Source organism: Mchenga conophoros, linkage group LG7, assembly GCF_057382185.1.
Source record: "Mchenga conophoros isolate Kocher_MC1m ecotype Shallow Benthic linkage group LG7, M_conophoros_male_GT1.1, whole genome shotgun sequence".
Lineage (NCBI taxonomy): Eukaryota > Metazoa > Chordata > Actinopteri > Cichliformes > Cichlidae > Mchenga > Mchenga conophoros.
In genome coordinates, this window is record NC_140532.1 from 31,559,962 (window position 1) to 31,582,714 (window position 22,753).

The following is a 22,753-nucleotide window of genomic DNA, read 5'->3' on the forward strand; positions in this document are numbered from 1 at the left end:
AAACCCTATGGGGATCAACTTACTTTTGAAGACAACCTTATGTGGTCAGCACGTCTCTGCTGACTAAAGTTTTCTGCCCTGGATATTGCAGCATTGTGAAGACATAAGGATGAGATAAGTCAATGTCAAAACGCCTACTAAATCAAGATGACTCTGAGTGTAGTCAAACCCCTCCAGGAGGCTGAGACAAGTCTGAGTCAAGATGAAATAAGGAGGGAAAAACAGGACAACTTGCTCATTTCATGGTCTGTTTGGCATGTGAGTGAGGAAAGAATAAGTGGAGCTGATATGGTCAGGCCTAAATTGATGCACCAAAATACAGCGCTGGGCACTGCCTCGGCTCGGTACTGGCCCAGAATCCACTGGTTATATGAGCTGCCTGATACCAGTGCAATGGTAAAATGGTTCCAGCTATGGTGACCAGCACTGCGGGACATGCAGCACACCACTTCATCACCGAAAGAACTCACTGTGAATTTTAAACTCTTATCCAAACCTGACCTGAATCATTAAACACACATGTTCCAATCAAAGTCAATTAACCCACATTCAAGCATGACATTAAAATATGAATCAGCCCTACCTCCATGTCATTCACACAAACGCACACATAGACACGCATGGGCAACACTCAAGCAAGCACACAATGCATTACATGGCAAAATGCTAATGAAAGGCAGAAGCTTAAAATTCAATTAGCAGTCTGGCTGTGTGCGCGTGTGTGTTCAGAGATGACTGTAAACTGGGAATTAATTAGAAACACTGAACTCTCAGAGGACGAGGGAGAGAAAGCATATAAGACTGAACAGAGAAGAAACGCTATTGAAGAATGAAAAGAGAGAACAAAGAAAGTGAATCTATTGCTGAAGGGTGGTAGAATAAGAAAAGAAGAAAAAAAGAGACATCCTACACAAAGTGAATACCAAGGAAAATGAAGTGGAAACACTGGGAAAAGAGAGAGATCAGATCATAATGAGGAGTACCCGTTTATGAAGAGAGTTTAAATTTAGACTTCATTTATCTACAGAAAAGGCACATTTTACCATTGAGGTATCTGTTGCATTCAGGGTCTATAAGACCCTAAACAAACATTTGAAGTGTCGTTTAATAGTGTTTAAAGAAAAGAATGATAATGTAATTTATTTGATTTCGAAACCAGTCAAGCCCGTCATATTGTTATAGAGCATGGTGTAATGTATTTCTTACTTTTGGCTTTCACTTTTCAATTAGCTAACCTACTGCTGTTTGTTTAATAATTCAGGTATTAGTGACATTAAAGGAGAATAGTTAATACTTATTGTGACTGCACCATAAGCCCTTTCAAATCTGCTTTCATGGAGCTCATAAACCCTCATGAATCAGTTGTTTATTGCTTCCACAAGAATTTAAAGTCAAAACCTAAACAGACAAAATGCATTATTTACCTTATTTCTGAATAACTTAAACCTGTACACGGATTTGCTTAGAGTATACTACTTAGTGCGTGTGGGGGGGGTGGCATGAAAAGGGAAAAGAACAAAATAATGCTTGGACACTGCTGGCACGGGGCGCCTACATAAATGCAAAGCAGGAGATGAAGCATCGCTGAATATGTTTCCAAACCACCTTCATTCCAAGCCAAAGACTAGAAAATATGGTGAAGCAGATCTTTCCTTTGGTCTCCTCTGCAGAATTGGTTTTCCCTTCATCGGGAGCACCACTGGGCTCTCCAAATCACGGACAAACAGTATCCCACATTCTTGATTTTTAGTTCACAAACACTTGTTGTAATGACTAACTACTCCTGACATTTTGGAGATGTTAGCTCTTTATACAGTAAAGTTACAGTGAGATACAAATAATATCAGGCTGATCCTGCCACGATTTGTTCCCCGGTTCAAATCCCAGACAAACAGTATCCAACAGCTGTTTATGTTTTTAAACCTATTTTGCACAGAGAGGCATTTTTTGAAAAATTTATTGATAGCAATGTTGAATATTATTAAACAGGAAAAAAAACAACTACACGTAAAATAATTACACCGTGACGCCTCTGCCTTTGTAAATGGAGGGACATTAACTCCGTGTGTATGTAAGTGTGTAAAACCTGCAGATAGTCAGATTAACAGTATTTTGTCTCTATCTATATACTCTCTAATTCATCTCATGTAAACAATAACATGGCGCACAGTGTGACGTGAAAAAAGGCACACCTTTAATGTTGCGTGACGAACTCTGTATTCCTCGTCCACACATAAACCCAAAAAAGGAGTTTTAAAAATCTCAGTTTTCGGTGATTCGAAACGCCGTTTACGTGTGGACGAAACAGCTGCGTTTTCAAAATTACCCGTGTAGGTGCGGACGTAACGTAAAAGAGTTTATTTCATTACTACCTGTAATTTATTGCAGATTACTTGTATTTGCTTAACTGTTTACTAAATGAGCAAAATATGGGTGTGTGGTTGGAGGATGTGTTTGTGTGCGTGCGTGGGGTGGGGTGGGGGGGCATATTTTTTTCTTGTAAAACAAAGGGGGGCCCAGCAAAAAAAGTTTGGGAACCACTGACTTAGTGTATACTTGAGGTTGAAAAGGTCATCTTGTAAGTATATGCACTTACTAATGGCAACTGCTCACTTTATTCTTTGTCATTTTACTCTGAGTATACTCAAAATAAATAAGTTGCCCTAACTTAATCATCTTAGCAGATGTTGAGAATCAATAAAAAGCGCTGTTTAAAATACACTGTAAAATTAAAGGGCAACCAGGGAAGAGAACCTAAAATAGGAGTGATATATTTGGGTTTTTTTTCTTCAGTCTGGTGGCAGGGGCAATGGTGATTATAGGTTTAAAATGATTTCTCAGACCACACAGTGGTGGAGGTGTAAAGATGAAACCGCCTCCAGCATGCCCATTCCCAATTAGCCATCAACTCTTAGAGGATTTGTGCCAAGTCCCAATTAATGCTGGTGAGGAGGAGCGAGGTTCAACCCACAGAAGCAAATAATAATCGTTCCCAAGGCAAAGACTTGAAGCAGGAACGTCCCGCAAAATCCCTCCGCTGCCCTCGCCTGTTTGCTGTGATTTGCATGTTATTATTAGTCTGAGTCATTTTGATCTATTTGTGTAATGAGGATGAAAACAGCAGGAGACAGCAGCCACCACCATAAAAATGTATTTGTTAGTACATATATATATTTTAAAATGTTTATTTAACACTGTGTGTTTGTGTATGTCAGTGGTTTATTTCCAAAGACAGGAAGTTTAAGTACTTTAATGCTGAGTTCAGGGTCAAAGTTTATTCTTTTCTTTTAAGTGTTTCTGTTCTCCTCCATGTTCTGTCCTCCCCATCATTCCTCAGTCTCGACGGACTGATCTATTTCTCGTCCTCTCAGAATTTCCGTCCTGCTGCTTTCCTTCATTTTCTTTTGTTGTTTCATTCTTTGTGATCAGAATTTCATCTCTGACTGAAGATCTCCTTTGATGCTCCTCACTTTTGATAAATGAGGCTCAGTTTTATTAAATTCAAACAGGATGTTCTCAGATCCCATCCAATGAAAACAGACACAGTGTCTCATGGAATACCAAAAAAATCTGCTCATCGGATTTCAGTTTCTAGAAAATGCCAAGAAAAGGGTTGAACAATATAAAATTTAAAACAGCGGCCTTAAGAACATTTATTAATGTGAACTTAAGAAGAGCACGTTAATCTAATATTTTTTTAGAGTGCAAAGTACTGAAGGAGGACGAGTGACATGACCTGAACTTTAATGATCCTTTAAGTTTTTGCACTTTTCCATTGAATTAGAGAAATCAAGTATTAACAATTAAGCATGGAGACTTACTCATAGATTTGTAATAGTAAACTTCTAAAGCAAAAAATACGTTCAGTGTACTCATCATCCTGTAAATTTCAGTTGATTAAATTTATATTTGTCGGCTAATTAACCATGATTATACATGACAAATCAATTCACACATCTTTATTTGAACAGAAGAGGTCATTTGCATCAGTCAGTTACAAGGTAGGAGAAAATCTTATTGGTAAATTTGGAGTTAGTGTTAACTTCTCTTCCATTTTCAGTCCTTTCAAACCCATCCAGTCATGCTGATCTGACAGGCCAGTTTTGTCCCCCTGGGCCACATATTTAATGAGTGGAGTTAAATGCCTCACGCATAACAGACCTTAAAGTTTACACAGCTGCATCTTAGAAACCTCCACTTGTTGGCCTTGTTCATGAATATAACAGCTATGCAGCAAAACATGTCCCAAATCATAATTTTGCCTATTAGGTTTAAAATGGATGACTGATTCTCCAGCCAGCGTAAACTGCAGTCAGCCGGCACAACAGCTGATTAAATATGAAGCTCTGTCTGGACAGACATCTTTTCAGCCACGGTCGTCTCATGAGTGTCTGGTGGAAGAGAAAACACTTCTATTCTAATCAGTCCAGATGTCCACACAGGCTGTGGAGTAGGCTGAATTTTACCCTGTAAATGAATCCTTGAATCTCATTTTTATTGTGCTTTATGTGCACAGCATCATTGTGTTTTACGTCTAGAATTAGATTGACAGCAGTATTTATTTTGTGAAATTATATTCATATGTCCTGGCAATGAAAAAAGCCAAAGGCTTGCTTGTCAGCTTAAATCTTCATACTGTTCCCATGAGTCCTACTTGTACATTATTCTATTGTAGTTGTGGCTAAATAAGCAAAATGAATAAAAATGCAAAAGTCACCTGATGAGGGCTCAGGTTTTTTTAATGCTCAGCATTAACCTTTGACCAAACAGTGCAATAGAAAATACTGTTTTCCATCTTATATGTTGCTTTAATGTTTGGGTTAGACAGGTAGCAGGGTTGGTTAGGCCTCCAGGAATGAGTCCTAGCAAGTAACAAAAACAAAAATCTGTGTGTGTGTGTGTGCCATTTCTTCCAGCTGCAGGCAGCATAGTGATCCATACAGGAGAAGACAGCAGCAGAACTTATGTAAGATGCACACTCCAAATTCACATCAGTGTTACCGTCGTCTCCGATATGCGTGATGTCACAGCCGCTCAAGTCCCCGCCGCTGTGAAACCCTGTATCCAGCGGCGGCTCGTCTGACGATGCGAGAGTCAAACTGGAGCTTCTTTAATGTCTCAGAACAGAAAGAGAAGAAAGCTGACGTTTGTTTCCGAGTTCAGGTTTCCCAGCTGTTTGTGTGTCGAGGTAAAATGGAGGAAGCATAAACCGATTCAAACCAGCATGAAACAAAAACACAAACCGCAAGAAAATCAGACCCCAAACTGCGTTTTCTCTCTTTTCCAGATGAAAATATTTCAGAGTATTTGTATGCTGACAGAAATGTAGGACTCCTGGGATTTTCGAAACTTGCTTAAAACTCAAGAAAATAAACATTGCTTGTCTATCAAACTTTTTCTACATGAAGCAGGTGATCTTTCTCCAAAATGTTATTTTAAACTTGTTAAAATGCACCTACAAGACATCACATTTTGAGAAATTAAGGACAGTAAATGGTTGAATGTATATATGTATGTTGGAAGCTCAGCAGTTTGGATGCCAGAAAACTGACTTAAAAAACTAGGCCCTGAACTAGGCCTTGTTAGCCATCAAACGATACATTTAAAACTGATTATAGAGACACTGCTATGCTAATTTCATTAGTTTTATACATTTTGTGTGATCACAAACTAAAAGAATTAAGAGTAAATAACAAAAACAACATATACAAATCTAAATATCAGTAGTGAATTTACTCAGACAGGCCCAGATATATTTGGATGCAGATAATACCCATCTGAGAGAATGACATCCTGAGCCACTAATTTATTACTCAGCAGTCCACTTGCTCTTATTTTGACATTTCAGTTGCTGCTAATAACAAGCCCAGGCACTTCCTTTCTTCTCTTCCCCTACAAGCTAGCTCACCTGCTGTGTCCCTATTGTCATGGTGCTTGCTATTCAGCTGCATCTCCGTGGGTTTCCTCAGAGGTATTCCAGCTCTACCATTTTGGACTGCAGCTTGTGTTGGTAGTTCTTTTTATCCTCTGATAACCTTGATTGTCTCTCTAACCAAAACCTGCACGTATTACAGGTGTACACATGTGTGCACACACGTGGAAAACGGACTCTATCATGATGTAACAGCCGTTTTCTGTTTGTACTGTGTTACCAATTGAAGCGATTTTCTAAAGAGTTCAAACGCTGATCATCCTTCTGCTTGTATATTCTTCCCGTTCTTGCATGGTTTACTTCCTGCACCAATGTTAGCTTAAAATTCATGTCACCCTTGACCAGTGTACTAGCTCACACCTGTACTGGTAACCAAGCACAGCTGCTCCACTGGTCCCAACATCGACGGGATAAATAAAGACAAATTTTCCTACTTAATTTATGAAACAGAAAAAAAGAGCTAATTTGAATGCTGGATATTAGTCCACTCTTAGTGAGGGTTTTGTAAACGGCTTTGTGGTGTGAATATAGCTTAAATATATCAGAGTTTACATCATAAAGACACTATAAATCCAGGTGGATGTACACCTCTGCTCAGGCAGCATGTGGTTGTTGAGACCTGCCTTGCTTGTTTATTTTGTCACAGTGCATGGATGACCAAACCTCTTCCCCTCTGAGATTTATGTAGGTGTCTAATCTTATCATAATCACAATATTTCCTACCTTTTGCCTCGAATACTGACTTCCCTTGGAGACTTGTTGACATGGAACCAGCAGAGATGTTGCACACAAGTACTAAAGTGGATGAATAAAGTGGAATATGTCAGGAATACAATATTCACAGCTGTGTCTTTGAAGAGGAGAAAAAAACGAGCCCACGCGAAGACCTGAATGAACTGTATGTCAAAAAGCTCAGATTCTCATTTAATCAATTAATCTGCTTTACATTCTCAGAGAGAATAGAGAGGAAAACAACACTGCTCTTCATTGGATTCCTGACATTCCTGCACCTTCTTCTTAATCTACTCAGAGCTCCCTGCAGCCATGTTGAAATTAAAACACAACTGCACTAGAGCTTCAGATAATAAAATGCCCTGCAAGAGCCGAGCGAGGCCGGCAGTCAGAACATTCCTGTGTTTCTGTTGCTACAGGCTGTTTGTTGTTGAAGGGAATCTGATCAGACGGGAAACTGTGTGGGTCCTGAACACAGCAGGCCCTACGTTGGTTGGCCGCGCTGTCCCTGTCTCTCTGTCTCTTGTCTGACTTTCATCTGTCCTCCCGCTGGTCCCAGTCTAACTCTCTCTGGAGTTTTTCACATTTTCACCCGCTGAGTTTCGCTGCTTCTTCTGCTCCATCTTTGTCTTTATTATTTTCTCCCTGTTGACCTGAGAAACCTTTGCTGTCAGCTCCCTTCTTCTTCACCTCTGCTGCTTGTGTCTTTTGTTTCTCACACAGAGGCTGTGGGTATTAACGGTAATGTTTTCATGTCGCATTTAGACTACACAGGCTTTTCATCTGGTTACTTTGACAATGTAGGTGATTAAAAACCACAAACTGACCAAACAAGACCTGCTTGATTCAGTTTGATTGAACTTTATAGAACACTAATTAACGACAACCAGGAGCTCAGGATGCTTTATATTGAAAGCAAAGTACAATACTAGAGAGAGAGACACAGGCAATAGTGGGAAGGACGAACTCCTGTTGAACAGGAAGAACGACGTTAATGACATGCAGTGGTGGTGCTGGAGCGACAGTCACTCATTGGAAGTTAACTACTTAATCTCTACTTCCAGCCACAGTGGTTCTTTGCTATCTTTACACTGTTTCCAATCATAGTCTTGAAACCACACTGCACATTCTTAATAATCAAAGTACAAATGCAACATAATAGAAGTGGCCATCCCTATACTTCTAGATTATCTGAACTTAAGCATGTACCATAGGATGAAACTTTGCACTGCAGCATAATCCATAAAGGTGACCTGGGTTGCTGCAACTGCTTTTTAATTTCTTTATGCTGACTCGGTGCCAAATGACCTAGAGCGGCTTGCTATTTATATTCTCTCCCACAAAGACAGCATTAAAAGTATTGGACTGCACTGTTTGCAAATGATAGTTTTTAGGCATATTTAATAACTCATTTAAGCATTTATATATTTTTTTCCTGTGTGACTATGACATCCTCATCGATTTATTTGTGGTCTCTGTATTCTAGCCAGTTAGTGGTGCTTTGTGTCTTGTGCTTTCTGGCTTGCTTGTTAGTTATTTCTGTGGAGATCCTCTCCGGTCCAGCAGTTGAATGTCTGAAGACCACCATGTTTGATTGCAGCTGGTGGAGTAGTTCTTCTACTGATCTGGAGAGCTGCTAGGAGTTGGATAGGCACTCTAACCAGAGTACTGGTTCATCGTCAGTAGTCCAAGGTCACTGAAGCAGCAAAAACTAAAATCCAAGATGATGGAAGTTAGATACATTATACGAAAGAACAAAGTGATTTATTGCAGTGTACACAGTTCAGGGGAGCTTTTCCCCTTGTAGTATCTGCTTACACAGTTCTGATTTGAAGTGTACAAAACCTGAAGCTGCTGATTATTTTCTCTATCTTTTGTTTTCTTCTGGGTGAGCCTAAGAGATAATTCCATGCAGAGAAAACTGAATACTCTCACACACAGTTTTCAACAAAACCCATTGTGTGTATATATTTACACTAAATGACTTGTTGTCAATACTTTTCTTACTCACAAAACTCATTTCCCAACAGGTCCACTCAAAGTGGTCGTCCCCACTGAGTCCGTCTCATCGTACCTCGGCGATACTGCCCTGCTCCGCTGCGAGGTTTCAGGTGACCCAACACCTGTCATCCGCTGGCAGAAGAACCGAGAGGACTTGCCACTGACCTTTGAACCTGACTCCCGTCTCGCTGTGCTGCCATCAGGTTCGCTGCAGGTCAGCCGAGTCCAGCCCCCGGACTCGGCTACATACCGCTGTCTGGCTGATAACCCCAGCAGCACCAGGACGGGGACGGACGCAGAGCTCCGTGTGCTCCCAGGTAACTGATGGAACAATGATGCCCTCCAAACACATGATTTTAGATCTATTGATCGACTGGCTCACTGATAACTGTTCATTGGCTTAAAGACCTTTTGAGACTAAGTTGATTTCATTTATCTTGTTGCGTTGCAATATTTTGGCATAATGTGTTGATTGTAAACATGTATAATACATGATGCATATTTCAAATGTTTGTATTATCACAGTTAAGTGGACTGGTTTAGATTTCCAGTCCTTTTATGGTTAGGTGCTGCACCAGCAGTTTTTACTTAGCGGTGAGTTATACTTTTCCTACAGTCATCACTCTGTCAGGTAGTAATTCTTGTTCATTTCCTCCCAGTCCTGGGTGTCTCATTTTAAAATGAAATGTGATGTAATGAATATATGTGAATTTAATAACACGTCTCCGGGCTGAGAGGGAGCAGCTTCTCCGCGGTCTGCAGGGAGTCTGTCAGCCGCTGATGGTCCGTACACTCCACATCATCCAATTATACGAGTCCATACGCCGTCCACTTCATCACTCAGATTACAGCTCGTGTTAGCTCACGCTCTCCGCGGTTAAACACCACTTTGAGTCGAACTGGTGAAGTGTTCCCGCGTTCGTTCCCAGCGGGGGCTCCGTGCAGCCGAAGCGTCGACCTTCAGAGGGATAATCACATGTACTTTGCATTTCAAAGTACATGTATTGACTCTCAGCTAAACTGCTCTTTCATAAACGCACACAGTGACACAGAAAGCCACATTCACAACTCAACTTTTAAGAATTACACAAATATGAATAAAAACTTACAATAGCTTTGTCAGAACAGACAAAACTTATAAGTACAAAACAAATAAAATATAACTGAAATGAAGTTATAAAGAAGGAAAAATGCCAAATGTGATCATTTGATTACGAATTATATAGTAGTCTGTAATGAAGATTTTATTACCAATCAACTGAGCCCATCCTCATTACCAGGACATCAAATGCTGGTGTTTTGCTGAAGTTGGCTCCACAAGGTCCTTTATCATCATCCCAGGATACATGTGTTACAGCAGGAGTGAGAATTTTCACCGCTCTTGCTTTAGGAATATCATGTTTTCTGATCCATGAGATCCCGCAAGATGTGGATTTCAGAAGTGTCCCAGAAGTGGTTCCTTGCAACACAGATAGTGCTGTATCCATCTCTTAATGCAAACCCATCAAGCTGCATGGAGCAGATAAAGAAACCATGAAGTCAGATACAAGAATGGCATAGAACAGCTATTTAAATTTCAAAATAAAAGACCCCATGCGGACTAAATACTCTGCATCTGACTGAAAGATGTGCAGAGAATGGAAAAACAGCTTCAGAGATGCAGTGTCACAGGTATACTCTTGGGGTAGCATTTTGCATTTTAAGCACAATCTTTCCTTAAAAGGACTCAATTTTGGTGACTGAACAAGAACTGGAAACGTTGCCACTCATGGTGCCTACTTTCTTAAACAGCTTTTGAACCCACTATTAAAATCATTTAAAACTTAATACAACCATCAAAATAATGTTGTAAAAAATTATTAACCAGGTAGTAAAACTAAAAATGACCGTTAATTTGACATTTTTTAATAATTTTTACTACCAAGGTGAATGAGTATACATTTATCTGGATTAAGTAAAAGAAAACAATGTTCAAGTTTCAACAATAAATGTTGTAACATTATTATTATTACTAGTAGTAACGATACCAACAACAACAACAATAACAATAATAATAGCAAAATTCCAAAATATAAATCAGTGCAGGTTTTGTATGGCATACATACTGTATTTCCCGATTGCATTTAATTGCATTTAACCGACTGTTGTTGTAAGCCTGGCGGAGCATTTTTATTTTTGAAGGCTGTGTATCTGCTCTGCAGCATCCTGCAGAGATGTGGCTGTAATGTGCGATTCTCACAGACACTTGACACAGACTCAGCTGCCTGAGTCGAATCTGTTGCCAGATAAATGGACACTCAGTCGGTTCACACATTCAGTTTGAGTGGTGAAAGGGCAGAAAACAGAAAACTGTTGCAACATGTAAGCTGAACGAAATCTGGCTTTTTTAGCCTTTAGTGAAGCAGTTTTCCTTCCATTTCCACATGTTGTGAAATATTTGATAAGACTTGTACTTTTATGAAGCGAAAATCTCGACCTGATTTTGGTGTCAACAGAAACAAAATGAAAAAATTTAGACTTGTTACCTTTGATGTATAAAGTTTGTTGGTTTTAGTCTATTAAAGTTTTGGTTAAGGGTGACATACAGTGTTTCCCCACTGTGTTGCAAAGCCACTGGCTTTGACAAGGTTTTCCCTTTAATCCTTTCATGTTTTTTTTATCCTCTTTTCTCTTTGATGTATATGACGTTTTAATGGGTCACATGATTAAACTTTAATCATTCTAATCCATGAAGATTTGATTAACTTTGCCTTTGTAAAGTTTTTATCAAATGGAGCCATCAGAGAAAATCTGACGTGAAAGGTCAGGGATTATCACGTCTGATTTCTCTGAATGATGCCTCGCTGTGTGTGTGGCCTTACACTGCATTTCTGCTCAGGGCTCAGCTCTACAAGTATGGATGGAGCGTTAAGATAAAATGATGTAATATAACTGGTTTGGTTACCTCATCAAAGTAATGTAACTTATTTCAGAAATGTTACTGTATGTTTGCATGGAATATGGAGGCAAATTACATTGCAAACACCCATAAAAACATGGTGTGTTAGAAGGTATGGATTGAAGTTGTCAGTGGACCTCTTTTGGCTTAGAGCTTGGTAAGATTCACGTTGGCCTTTTTACATGTTTTTTTTAAACTAAATCGAATCAGCATGGATGACCACTCCAAATCAACCAAATCAATTGAGAAGGTAAGAGAAGAGGCCACAACTCTCATAAACAGGTTGTGATCTCTTTGGAACACATTTTTAATTTTTACCTTTCCTTTCTGTTTTGCGCCCTCTGTCTCTAGACACATGGATATATGTTTGATTTTGTAGTCAGTTCCAGTTTTATTTTGTTGGTCACTTTCCTTTGGCACGTTTTTAACCTTTAAACTATACACAACATGCCAACCTGTCATCTTGGTATCCCCCACTGATGAACAGTAAATTTACAGTCAGCAGCTAATTAGCCTAGCTTAGCATGTATTGTCGATCAAAGAATGAAAGTAAGAAACTGTTGTGCTACAGGGGTGCAATGTGCCACAGAGTTTCAAAGACAGGATTATTTAATTGTCCCTCTCTCTGCCAACCTGTTCTAAAGAAAAACTGCAGGTATCTCAGTTATACAGTGAGATTCCCTTTGAAGTCAATGCCATGACCTAACGGTAATTCTGAGACCAGTTCAACGTCCTCACAGATAAAGTAAAAAAGTAAAACAACAAACTTTTGTTATCATATTTAAACAAAACAAGAAACTTTCAGAATTCAGGTATTTGCCACCTTGGGATGAGAACACATTCTATGAACCCCTTCCAACATGATTCTAATATAAAAGTAGGTGGACAAAGCCCACAATAGACTCTTAGGAAAATATATTTTTCAAAATAAAACACCTTCTGCTGGAGAGGTACCCTCTAAGATACTGCGATCATATCCTTGATGGCAAGGATTTGTGCCCGTGTACCAGCTTTGAAAGCCTTGCTACAATGTTGCACCTTAACGCAGCACAGAGCACTTAAAAGTTTCATTTGCTGTCTAGTCTCACTGACCACCTACAGTCAATTTAGAATCTTTAACCTAATTAAAATCTTTTAACCTGTCATTTAGGTAATTTAATCAATTAACCTAAATGACAGGTGCCACATGGGAGGAACCTGGAGAAAGCCAACCAGTAAGATTCAAATCCCAAATCTGTGACATGGAAGCACTATTCTCTGCAGCTCTGCGCTGATATAAGAAACAGCATAAATATGCCTTTTGTACTTCTGAGGAACATATGCAAGCTATGAAAGATTAAATAGTTACACATAATTACTAGGGGTGCAACGATACACAAAATTCACGGTTCGGTTCGATACTTTGGTGTCACGGTTCGATATTTTTTCGATACAAAAAAAATGTTCATGCCTTTTTAATTTGTCATTTATTAAAATTATAAATATATATTTTAACTCAAAAGTACAGTTTTTAAATTTAACCCTAACCCTTGTGCGTGTTTTTTATTTTGACAGCGAATGCGCACCTGCGGACCACTTATGTGCAGCCCTGGTTATTTAGCTCATCATATTGCAGCCACAGAAATTCTTTTGTCCATGAAACCATAAAGCTGCACTTTCTTTTTGCCTTATAGTCTGATTTGTCATAACTTCTCCGTTTTGTGGTAAGCTTTTCTTTGGCTGTCACTTCTTCACCCTGACCTGTCTTATTTGGCTCAGCATAACTAAAATATATATCTGTCTGTGAAGGTTCTCAGTCATCCAGGTCATCGTAGTCAAATATAAATCCTGCTGCTTTTACACACGCACTCACATAAGCTCAGCGATTCTCTGCGCGATCAACCTCTCACATGTTTAAGCTTGCTGTGGGAGATTTCACTTGTCATGTTTGCATAGTAAGCTAACGATTGATAAGACGATGTCAGAGGAATTGGTCCTAGTTAAATTTACCCTTTTTAATTTTTCATATTTATTTCCTATCTTATTCATAGCCTTTTCCTTTTTTGTTTTCTTTAGGTCACGAGCAGTTGTCCAAGCATTTCACTACATATCGTACTGTGTATGACTGTGTACGTGACAAATAAAATTTGAATTTGAATTTGAATTTGAAATTATCATCACTCACAGATCAGTGCTGTCGCTCTCTATACACAGTTCGCACGATTGCAAAGTGAAAGCAAAAAAACAAGCGCAAATTCAAACGCGACTTCAATATGTCACATATTGACAGTGGCTCACCGATGCCAATGACATAATTACCCAGCTACATTTCCGAAAGAATGCAAAAGCATTGACATATATTTTTCCTTCCTACAATAGCCCGACGGGCAGGGCAGAGATAGATTTTGGTAGCCCGACTGAAAAAATCGCTAGCCCCAGGACGTCAGGCTAGCGATATTGCAAGCCCTGTATCTGATTGAGGAATCATGCATCTTTGGAAAAGAGAGTTTATTACAGAGAAATGTCTCTTTCCAAAATAAAAGCTATACTATCCGCTTCTTCTGGGCTATATTCTCAGCAGCATAAGGAGAATCATGTGCTAACAGCTGTCTAAATGACTCGGCTAAAGTTAGTAGCATGCTTGTTGTTTTTGTCTTTGCACTAGGATGATGTCGGCGTAAATGTGCAGTCATATTCGTTGTGTTCCCACTAGTGCTTTCAGGTTAATCTCGTTGAAATGACCTTAACGCCACAACACGGCAAATCTCCGTTAACGAGCTACCGCCGATCGCCCCGTGCATGGGGCTAGACGGCCAACACGTTAACGAGCTAACTGCGCTAACACACTAGTTCCCACCCATGTAATTGAGCATTGCATGGCACATCCAACATACTGTTTTACTTTAGTCCATGACTCGCTTACCTTCAGGGTCATACGTCACATGAAAACCAAAATAATTCCAAACGCCAGATCTGAATGAGGGTGGGGGAGGTGCCCTGCGCTCTTCCTTCTGACTATGCTGTCTGTGTTGAGCGCTCAGTGGATCTGCGCTCGACAGTGCAGCCTAGGCGGAGTAGTCGAACGCAGATTCACTGAGCGCTCAACACAGACAGCATCGTCAGAAGGAAAGTTGATAAAATAAATTACAAATGTTGTATTGTTCGATACATATGCGTACCGAACCGAAAGCACTGTATCGAACGGTTCAATATCGATACGAATATCGTTGCACCCCTAATAATTACCTTGTGGCTCAATATGCAGTTAGCCTTATGGGGTGCATCCATTCAGACTGTACCTCTGTGGTGTTATAGAAATTTAAAACAAATGATCTACACATAAGCATGTTGTCTTTGTGAGGTTTTAATTTGCCTTTGCAAAGGGGTCAAAACAATAATACAGAATGCAACAGCAATTTGCATCACTTTTAAGAAACAACAACAACAACAACAAGTGTAGACGAGCAACATTTTCTAATTACCACTGTCCACAGAATACATTCAGAAAATTCCATATAACATAACTTACAGTAAAGTCCAGTACATCTAGTATTAAAACATTACATAAAGACATAAAGACAAAACATGATAGTATGGATCCTTCCATTGAGCCAGGCCAGCTTTTCAATTTCCCGTGACACGGGACAAAAAATACGTTTCTGAGAGTCGTTTTCAAACTCTGTCTCTCAGACTCCACTGCAGCAAGAAAACACTTGGAAATTCAAGTATGGAAATTTCTTACAGGAAGCCTACCTTAATTTGCTAAACTCAAACTGCTGGTGCTTCATTTTACCTTCAGATGAACCCGAGTTACAAAAGGACAGAAGAACAGAAGGCAGGATCGCAGCGAGCCAAAGATGTCCTCTTACATCCTGCTGTGAGATACACTAAAGCTTAAAAATTAAGCCTTGGAAGTCCTGATGAACAAAAAAAAATCAGCAGGTTAAATCCTATCAGAATCCAGACAGGACCGGGATTAATCCACTTACCTTGGAAATGGGATTTGTTCGGAAACAGTGAACAAAGAAGTGCCTTGATTTTGATCTCTTACCACATTTACTGACCCTAAAAACTTAGCTGTTTAGGGTCAGGGTGTGTTTATATTTATCACTTTAAAGATGAGATTTTCTAGTTTCTGAAACTATGCATATTTTGTTCTTGGCTAAAACACCCTAATCCTAACCATACACTTAAGTGGTTGGTTGGTGATGTGGTGAAGGCTGCAACCTTCGTTATAACTCAGTGCAGAATCACAAGTGGGTAGGAGGAGTACCGAAAGCTACCGACTACACCAAACTGGGAAAATCCACACAGTCCCAGATTTTTCTGGTTTGTGAATTAAAAGTCCACCTTAAATACAAATAAATACATAAAAATAAAAGGATTATATATATTAGATTTACTTTTCTAGCATTTAAAAGAGCAACTCTTAAGTCTGTGATTTATTACCTTTATTAGTTTGGTGCAGCATGAAAACTAAAGAAGAAACAAGGTTGTAAGATGAGAACATGGTAATAACATGATGTGAGAACACGCCTCTTGGCCTGTTGGGTACAAATAATAACTGAGTGTGTTTGTGCAGTGAACTGAGCTGAAGGTCTGGGAAAAGGATGACTTATCTAATAATTAGCTTCGAAAACGCATTAAAGGGACAGTTTATCTTTGTTTCAACATTTCAGAGGAGAACAGCGCTGAATATATTTGTCGTCGTTCCTCAAAGGTGTTGTGTGTCTTTGTCTGCATGCAGTGAATAGCTCGTGACTGCGCGTGTGTCCTCCTTGTTGTGATGCGAGGTGTGCCAGTGTTTCATCTGATTTGCTGACAGCCTCCTTGGGCGACGTGCCTGTGAAAATATTAAAGGATCAACGCTTCTGCTCAGTGATTATCTCCGTGATCCCTCGCTCTTTACTCGCCTCTGCGACCAGCACACACAAAAAGAAAATCTGCTGCGTGGACATTTCTCCCGCTGCTTCTTCTTTTCTTTGCTCGTGTTCACCGCGCGCGGTTTTCTGCTGATGATGCTTGTTTTACGTTTCCGATTCTTGTGGTTTCTTTCTTTTTTTTTTCAAAATCATGAAGTTGCACAGCTTTACATCTTATTTATTATCCATGTGTATACTTTTGAACCTCACAGATGGGATCCTAGTACAGGGAACACTTGCTGAATTAAATATGTAAATATGTAAACGGGTAGACAAACGGGCAGTTTGTTGTGTAACTTAAACTGTTATTGAGGCAGTTTTTGTATCAGCTGAATCTGGGTTCAGTACAGGTCAGTCACCTCAAGGTGCTTTATATTGTAAGGTAAATACCCTGTATTATTCTAAAGAAGCACACAGTGTATAAATTATGTAATTCTGTATGTAAAACTGTATTTTCATAAGTTTTCCGACTCATAAAGACCTCCCTCATGGCTGTTCATGCTACACTAAAGTAAATAAAAAAACAAGTGAACAATTAAATTACACAAAGTTCCTGTTTTTCACTAACTACAATAGAAATGTGGGATTCATATTAACATATTCCACTAATAAACAAAGATTTTCAGTTTTAGAACAGGACAGGAGAGTCTGCACAACGAGCTGACGGCATGTTTTCTGTCTTTTTATACATTTCTTACAATTGAAGAGTCATGCTGACAGATGGACAGATTTACTACAGAAGTATTTTTTTTTAATTTTGACATTAAATGTGTAATTTAACTTCTATACATTGACATAAAGGGCAGTTCCACTGGTTTGGCGCTCTTAAGGTCAAAGTGACATCCCTGCTCTTGGTGGTACTTGGAAGGAAAAGCAGCCTTTTTAACAGGCTGGTTGGGTATTGAGGGCAATGAGAAAAGAAAGGCTGATTTTAGTGAATTTAAAAATATGGTGGTACTTGGTGCCAGGTGAGCACCATCAACCATCTCTGACGAATGTTTCCAGGGCACCTTATTTAGACTTTAAGGCAGTTCTGGAAGTAAGAGGTCTGACCTACAAGCAAAATGTACCAAAGAAAGGGTCTTAATTATTAAATTAATTTAAGCTGTAGATACGGTATAGTTTATAAAGTCAAGCTAGAATGAGCTGTAATCTGCAAAGGGTCACACAAGTTTGAAAAACTTGTGAATCTTAGAATATTCATGCTCTGATCACCTTAATTCACTTTCAGGGGGAAACGGCTCGGCTGTTTCTTATTTCACGACGAGCAGCAGATGTGAAATAACTTCATGCCTATTCAAAGATAAGGAGTAAAAGATGATTACAAAATATTTCACGTTAGAGGTGCATATTGGTGTGTGTCAGTGCCACTGGCGGATGATGGTGATTATGATAATGATGTAACTTCCTGTCTACTAAAGGAAATAGTCTGGTTCTGGGTCTAGTCACTCTGAGTCAGATTTGCTTTCACCCTGAGGGGGTGCCCGAGGATGAACACAAGCCTGACCCAGTATAGATGTCGTGTGTGTACGTGTGTGTGTGTACGTGTGTACGTGCGTGTTCCTTCAGGCCCTTAGGTTTTCTTAGATGAAAGCTTGTGTTGGATATCAGACCACTAAACGCCTTTGCCAGTGGATGAAACACAACGCGACTTCTTCTGGTTTGTCCATCAAAGGAGCACATTCACACTGTTTTCTTGGAGATGCATCTGGGTTTCAAATCAGCTTGGTGGAAAACTGCATGAGCTCATCAAGGTTAGGCCTCAAATAGAGAAATGTCAATGTGGAAGCAGAATTAGGTTATAAACGAGAGATGATTTCTCAAAATGCATTCAATCTTTTTCATCTAAATTGTTGATTTTTTTCCACTAAACTAAATGATCTTGTACAGACTTTCTGCATACAGATGCTTACCTGACAGTTATTTACAAGCTTTTTTTTTTTTTTTTAAATTAAGCCTAGTCTCATAGCATAAACTAAAATATTTTAGGAGACCTTGTATGTTTTAAGGAATCCCTTGCAGGGACTTATCACCCTGGAAAGCAAGAAAAAAAAACAAACATAAAAATTCAGATGATTCACGTGTCTTTTAAGAAACCATTTTATTGCACCAGCCTAACTGAGACCTTTTATATTTCCAACCAAGAACCATTTTCCCTTTTCTTGTGTTGTGTTTACAGGTAGGAATACAACCGAAAGGAGCTTTTTATTTAAGCTTGTTTTTTGTACCTCTCCATACTGATGCTAGGTGTATTCAACCTTGGAGAAATCCAATAGTTGCTTTCTAATTAGTGTCAGGTCCTCAGCTGAGATGTCATCCAAGGAACTCCTCCCAAGAGCAAAGAAAGAAACAAAAGCAGAACCTTTGACTTTAGCTTATGCTTCTTATAGCTTACCTTTACTGACACATTTTTCTCAATAAGCTGGTTACTCATTGGCATGTAAATGATTACTGATTAGCTGTTCACATCTGTCCTCAGAACCAGCTAATCTTGCAGGACCAAGGACAGCAGTCACATCAATCAGCAATCATATAAACATGAAGAACTCTCTAAATAATGCATCTATCATAGTTTAAAAAGTTCCAATGGTTTACATGCTAATACAATTAAAATGAGGGCATTTGTTTCATTGCCAGGGCAGCATGTTGGTTAGCACTGTTGCCTTGCAGCAAGAAGGTCTTGAGTTCAATTCCACCATCAGGCCGGGGTCTTTCTGTGTGGATTTCGCATGTTCTCCCCGTGTTTGTGTGGGTTCTCTCTGGGTACTCTGGCTTCATCCCACAATCCAAAGACATGCAGTTAGTGGGGATAGGTTAATTGGAAACTTTAAATTGCCCATAGGTGCACGGCGCACTGGCAACCTGTCAATGGTCTACCCTGCCTCTCACGCTAAGACAGCTGTGATAGGCTCCAGTCCCCCCACCCTGTGACTCTGAAAAGAAAAGCAGAAGAGAGGGGATAGATTATTTTATTTCCTGCCCACTTATGGAAGCCAATAATTCACACTTTTCTGGTTCAACACAACCACCCATGATCCATCCATGCACAAAATTACTGTAAGGAAATTATTTATCCCGTTTTGTGCAGAATCCTCCTTCACTACCTTTGTGAAAAAATAGAACACAATGAATGCTAAAAATGCTCTTTTGGCTGACTGGTTAACAAGCAGATGATTGCTGTTGTTTTCACACGGCATCCTTATAAAATGACACGTGGCCAAATTGTGTGTGTCTTAGAATGTATTAGACTATGTTTGACCTTTACCCTCTCCTTTTCTCCTTTTCTTTTCTCTTTCAGAACCTGGCGTCAGCAGGAACCTCCAGTTCCTTCAGAGCCCGACCCGAGTAACAGCTCTGCTGGGATCAGATGCGGTGCTTGAGTGTTCAGCCTCTGGTTACCCGACTCCGAGCATCCAGTGGAGGACAGGAGAGGAACTGATTCAGAGCTGGTCTGTCTGCTTTACTGTGTTAATCCATGTTTAAACCACCAACAGCACACATCTGATTTTACCCACACTGATCCCAGTATGGCCCAGTGATTGCTATGCCCTGGTGGTAAATGTTTGAATGATTATGCGTATTCATAGCATTATATTTTTACATTCCTTTGCAGAAAAGAGTTATTACAACATATTAGCGATTCACTAATACACTGAATTACCTTTTTTTAGTATGACCAATAGACAGCTGTAGTAAAACTAAAGTTTTGGACTCTTTATGTAAAAATAAATAACCTGAAACAACCTTTTGTAAACAATCTTTGGTGCAGTCTTCACTGACCCTACTTGCCCAACTTGGCTCCTAGAAATTTCACCAAATAAATTGGAAGAGATAACAGAAGTTTTTATTTATATTCATATTCCATAATTCTTCTTTAACACTGTTTGTCCCCTCTCATTTTCACCCACTCTTTGTCTCATCTCTGTGTGTGTAGTCAGTCCTTGTCTCTGTTTTTGTTTACCTTTGGTCTGTGTCTAGTTTGTAGTGGCATGCCTAGCTCTTACTCAGCACAATTATAGGAACCCATATGAGCAAGCACTTTGGTGACAATGGGGAGGAAAAGCTTTTAAAAGGAAGAAATCCTCCAGAATAACCACACTCAGGCCATCTACCACGACTGGTTTGGGTGGGGGGAGGACGACAGGACCAAGACATGCTTTGGAAGTGAGCCAGAGATTAATGATGACTAATCATTAAATGCAGAGTGGTGTATAGACAATAGAATAGGCTTTTATTGACATTGTACAACAAAAATTTGGGTGTTCCACACAAACGGTGCAGGAATAAATATAAATATTAGGACAGCAAGAATAAATAACAGACAAGGAGAGTACATACAAGCAAGTGGAATATATACAAAACAGGAAGAAGGCACATAATGTAAAAGGCACATTAGAGGACACGTCGCAAAGTGCTTGAAAGTAGTGCAAAGGGTTTTGTCTGAGTAGAGTCTGTGTGCGAGTGGTCTGAGTGATGAGGGTTGCTCAGACCATGGCTCATGGCTTGGTGGGGTTTGTTTGTTTGCTGTCCTGGCCAAGAGGATGAAGCTGTTTGTGAGTCTGATCGTGTAGGACCTGGTCCAGAGGGCATTGGGTCATTCAGGTGGGGGGTGCAGTTGGTCGCCTGTGATGGTCTTGATTTTTCTGAGACAGGAGGATCTGACAACGGCATCCAGGGATGGCAGTCAATGATTTTTTTGGCAGTATTAATGACCCTCTGCACAGCCTTCCTTTTCTCAGTAGCATACCTGCGTACCAAACACCCAGGCAGTACGAGAGCTTACTGTCCACTGAGGAGAGGTAGAATTTCTGGAGCAGCTTGCCATGCATTCATGTGTGGCTGGCAGTTTGCAGATGGAGATGGAAACTGAACTCGAACAGCTTATATTGCTGGAGCTTCAGAAAACCAAAATGCACAATCACAGAAACTGCAGACTAACACAGACATGAGGCGAAACAAAAATGGAACAGAGGAACAATGAGGACGTAAATACAGATGAGAGGATAGGAAACGGGTGGAGACACAGCTGCAACAAATCCAACTAATGAAAGAGGGGAAGCAAAACTGAACAAACACACATGGGATGAGGAACTGTCAAAATAAAACAGGAAGTGACATGCACACTGAGACAGACATGAGCTCTACATTAGGACAGCGAATAATCAGACATGGAAGCACATGACAGACAGAAGAGACAAAACACAGACTGGACACGAAAAAGGGAACAGGCATGAAAGCAAGCAATAACCAAAAGCTAAAACTCAGAGGCTCTTAAAAACTGAACATAACCATCTCTTTATTCCAGAGGATAAGAAAAGTCCAAACATACTCAAAAACCATGACACAGCTTCTCGGGCAGGTTAGGTACTGCTGGGCCTTCTTTATTAGGGTGATGATGTTGTGGCTCCAGGTGAGGTGTATGGAGAACATATAGTGAATGAAAAAGGTGAGTGAAGATGCCCCCAGTAGTTTAGAGCTATTACCGCATAACTAAGGGAGGATTCAGAGTCACCTGGGTCATATAGCCCTAACAATATGCTTTATCAAAAAGGAAAGTTTTAAGCCTTATCTTAAAAGTAGAGATGGTGACTTTTCCCCAAATCCAAACAGGAAGCTTGTTTCACAGAAGAGAAACATGAAAGTTAAAGGATCTGCCTCCCATAGTATTTTTAAATACTATAGGAACCACAAACAAGCCCAGTCTGTTGGGGTTTTATAGGTAGTATAAAATCTTAAAGATAGGATGGAGCCTGATTATTTAAGAACTTGGATGTGATGAAAAGGATATAAATGATTTATATCTTAGTTTTGTAATGTTTGGTTATCATCATTTGTGGTCCCCATCATGTTTCTCTTTCTCGCTGTCTCTGTGGTTGTCTGGTCCTGTTAGTTTTATCAGGTGACTCTTGTGTCCTCTCTCAGTCATGTCTCTGTGTTTATGCTTTTGCTACATAGAGTTTGCATGTTTTGAGTCTGGGTCTCTGTCTGTAAGCTTATGTTCCCTGTCTAATTTTGTCTCATGTCCCATGTGTATTTTGTTTTGCTGTTTGTAGATTCTGTTCACCTGTGTTCTCCAGGTGTTTCCAATCTGTTCTTACCTCATGTGTGTATTTAAGTCTTCCATCTTCTTTTGTTCATAGTCATGTTGTTGTCATACTTCTCCTTGCGTGTGATCTGTATTATCAGTATTGGAAACTAGTAAGTTTTTGATTTGTGTCAGAGTTTTGGTAATTTTGTATCTCCCTCATT

The 22,753-nt window shown here is 39.7% G+C and overlaps 1 protein-coding gene across 2 annotated transcripts in view; it reads left to right on the forward strand.

Moving 5' to 3' along the window:
- Positions 1–22,753, forward strand: part of dcc (DCC netrin 1 receptor) — a 350,643-nt gene that overhangs the window by 109,874 nt on the left and 218,016 nt on the right. For both annotated transcript variants that reach the window (XM_085278885.1, XM_085278887.1), the window contains exons 3-4: positions 8,695–8,982; positions 19,803–19,953. In XM_085278885.1, coding sequence (XP_085135011.1) covers positions 8,695–8,982; positions 19,803–19,953 — 439 coding nt within the window. The remainder of the gene's footprint in view (positions 1–8,694; positions 8,983–19,802; positions 19,954–22,753) is intronic.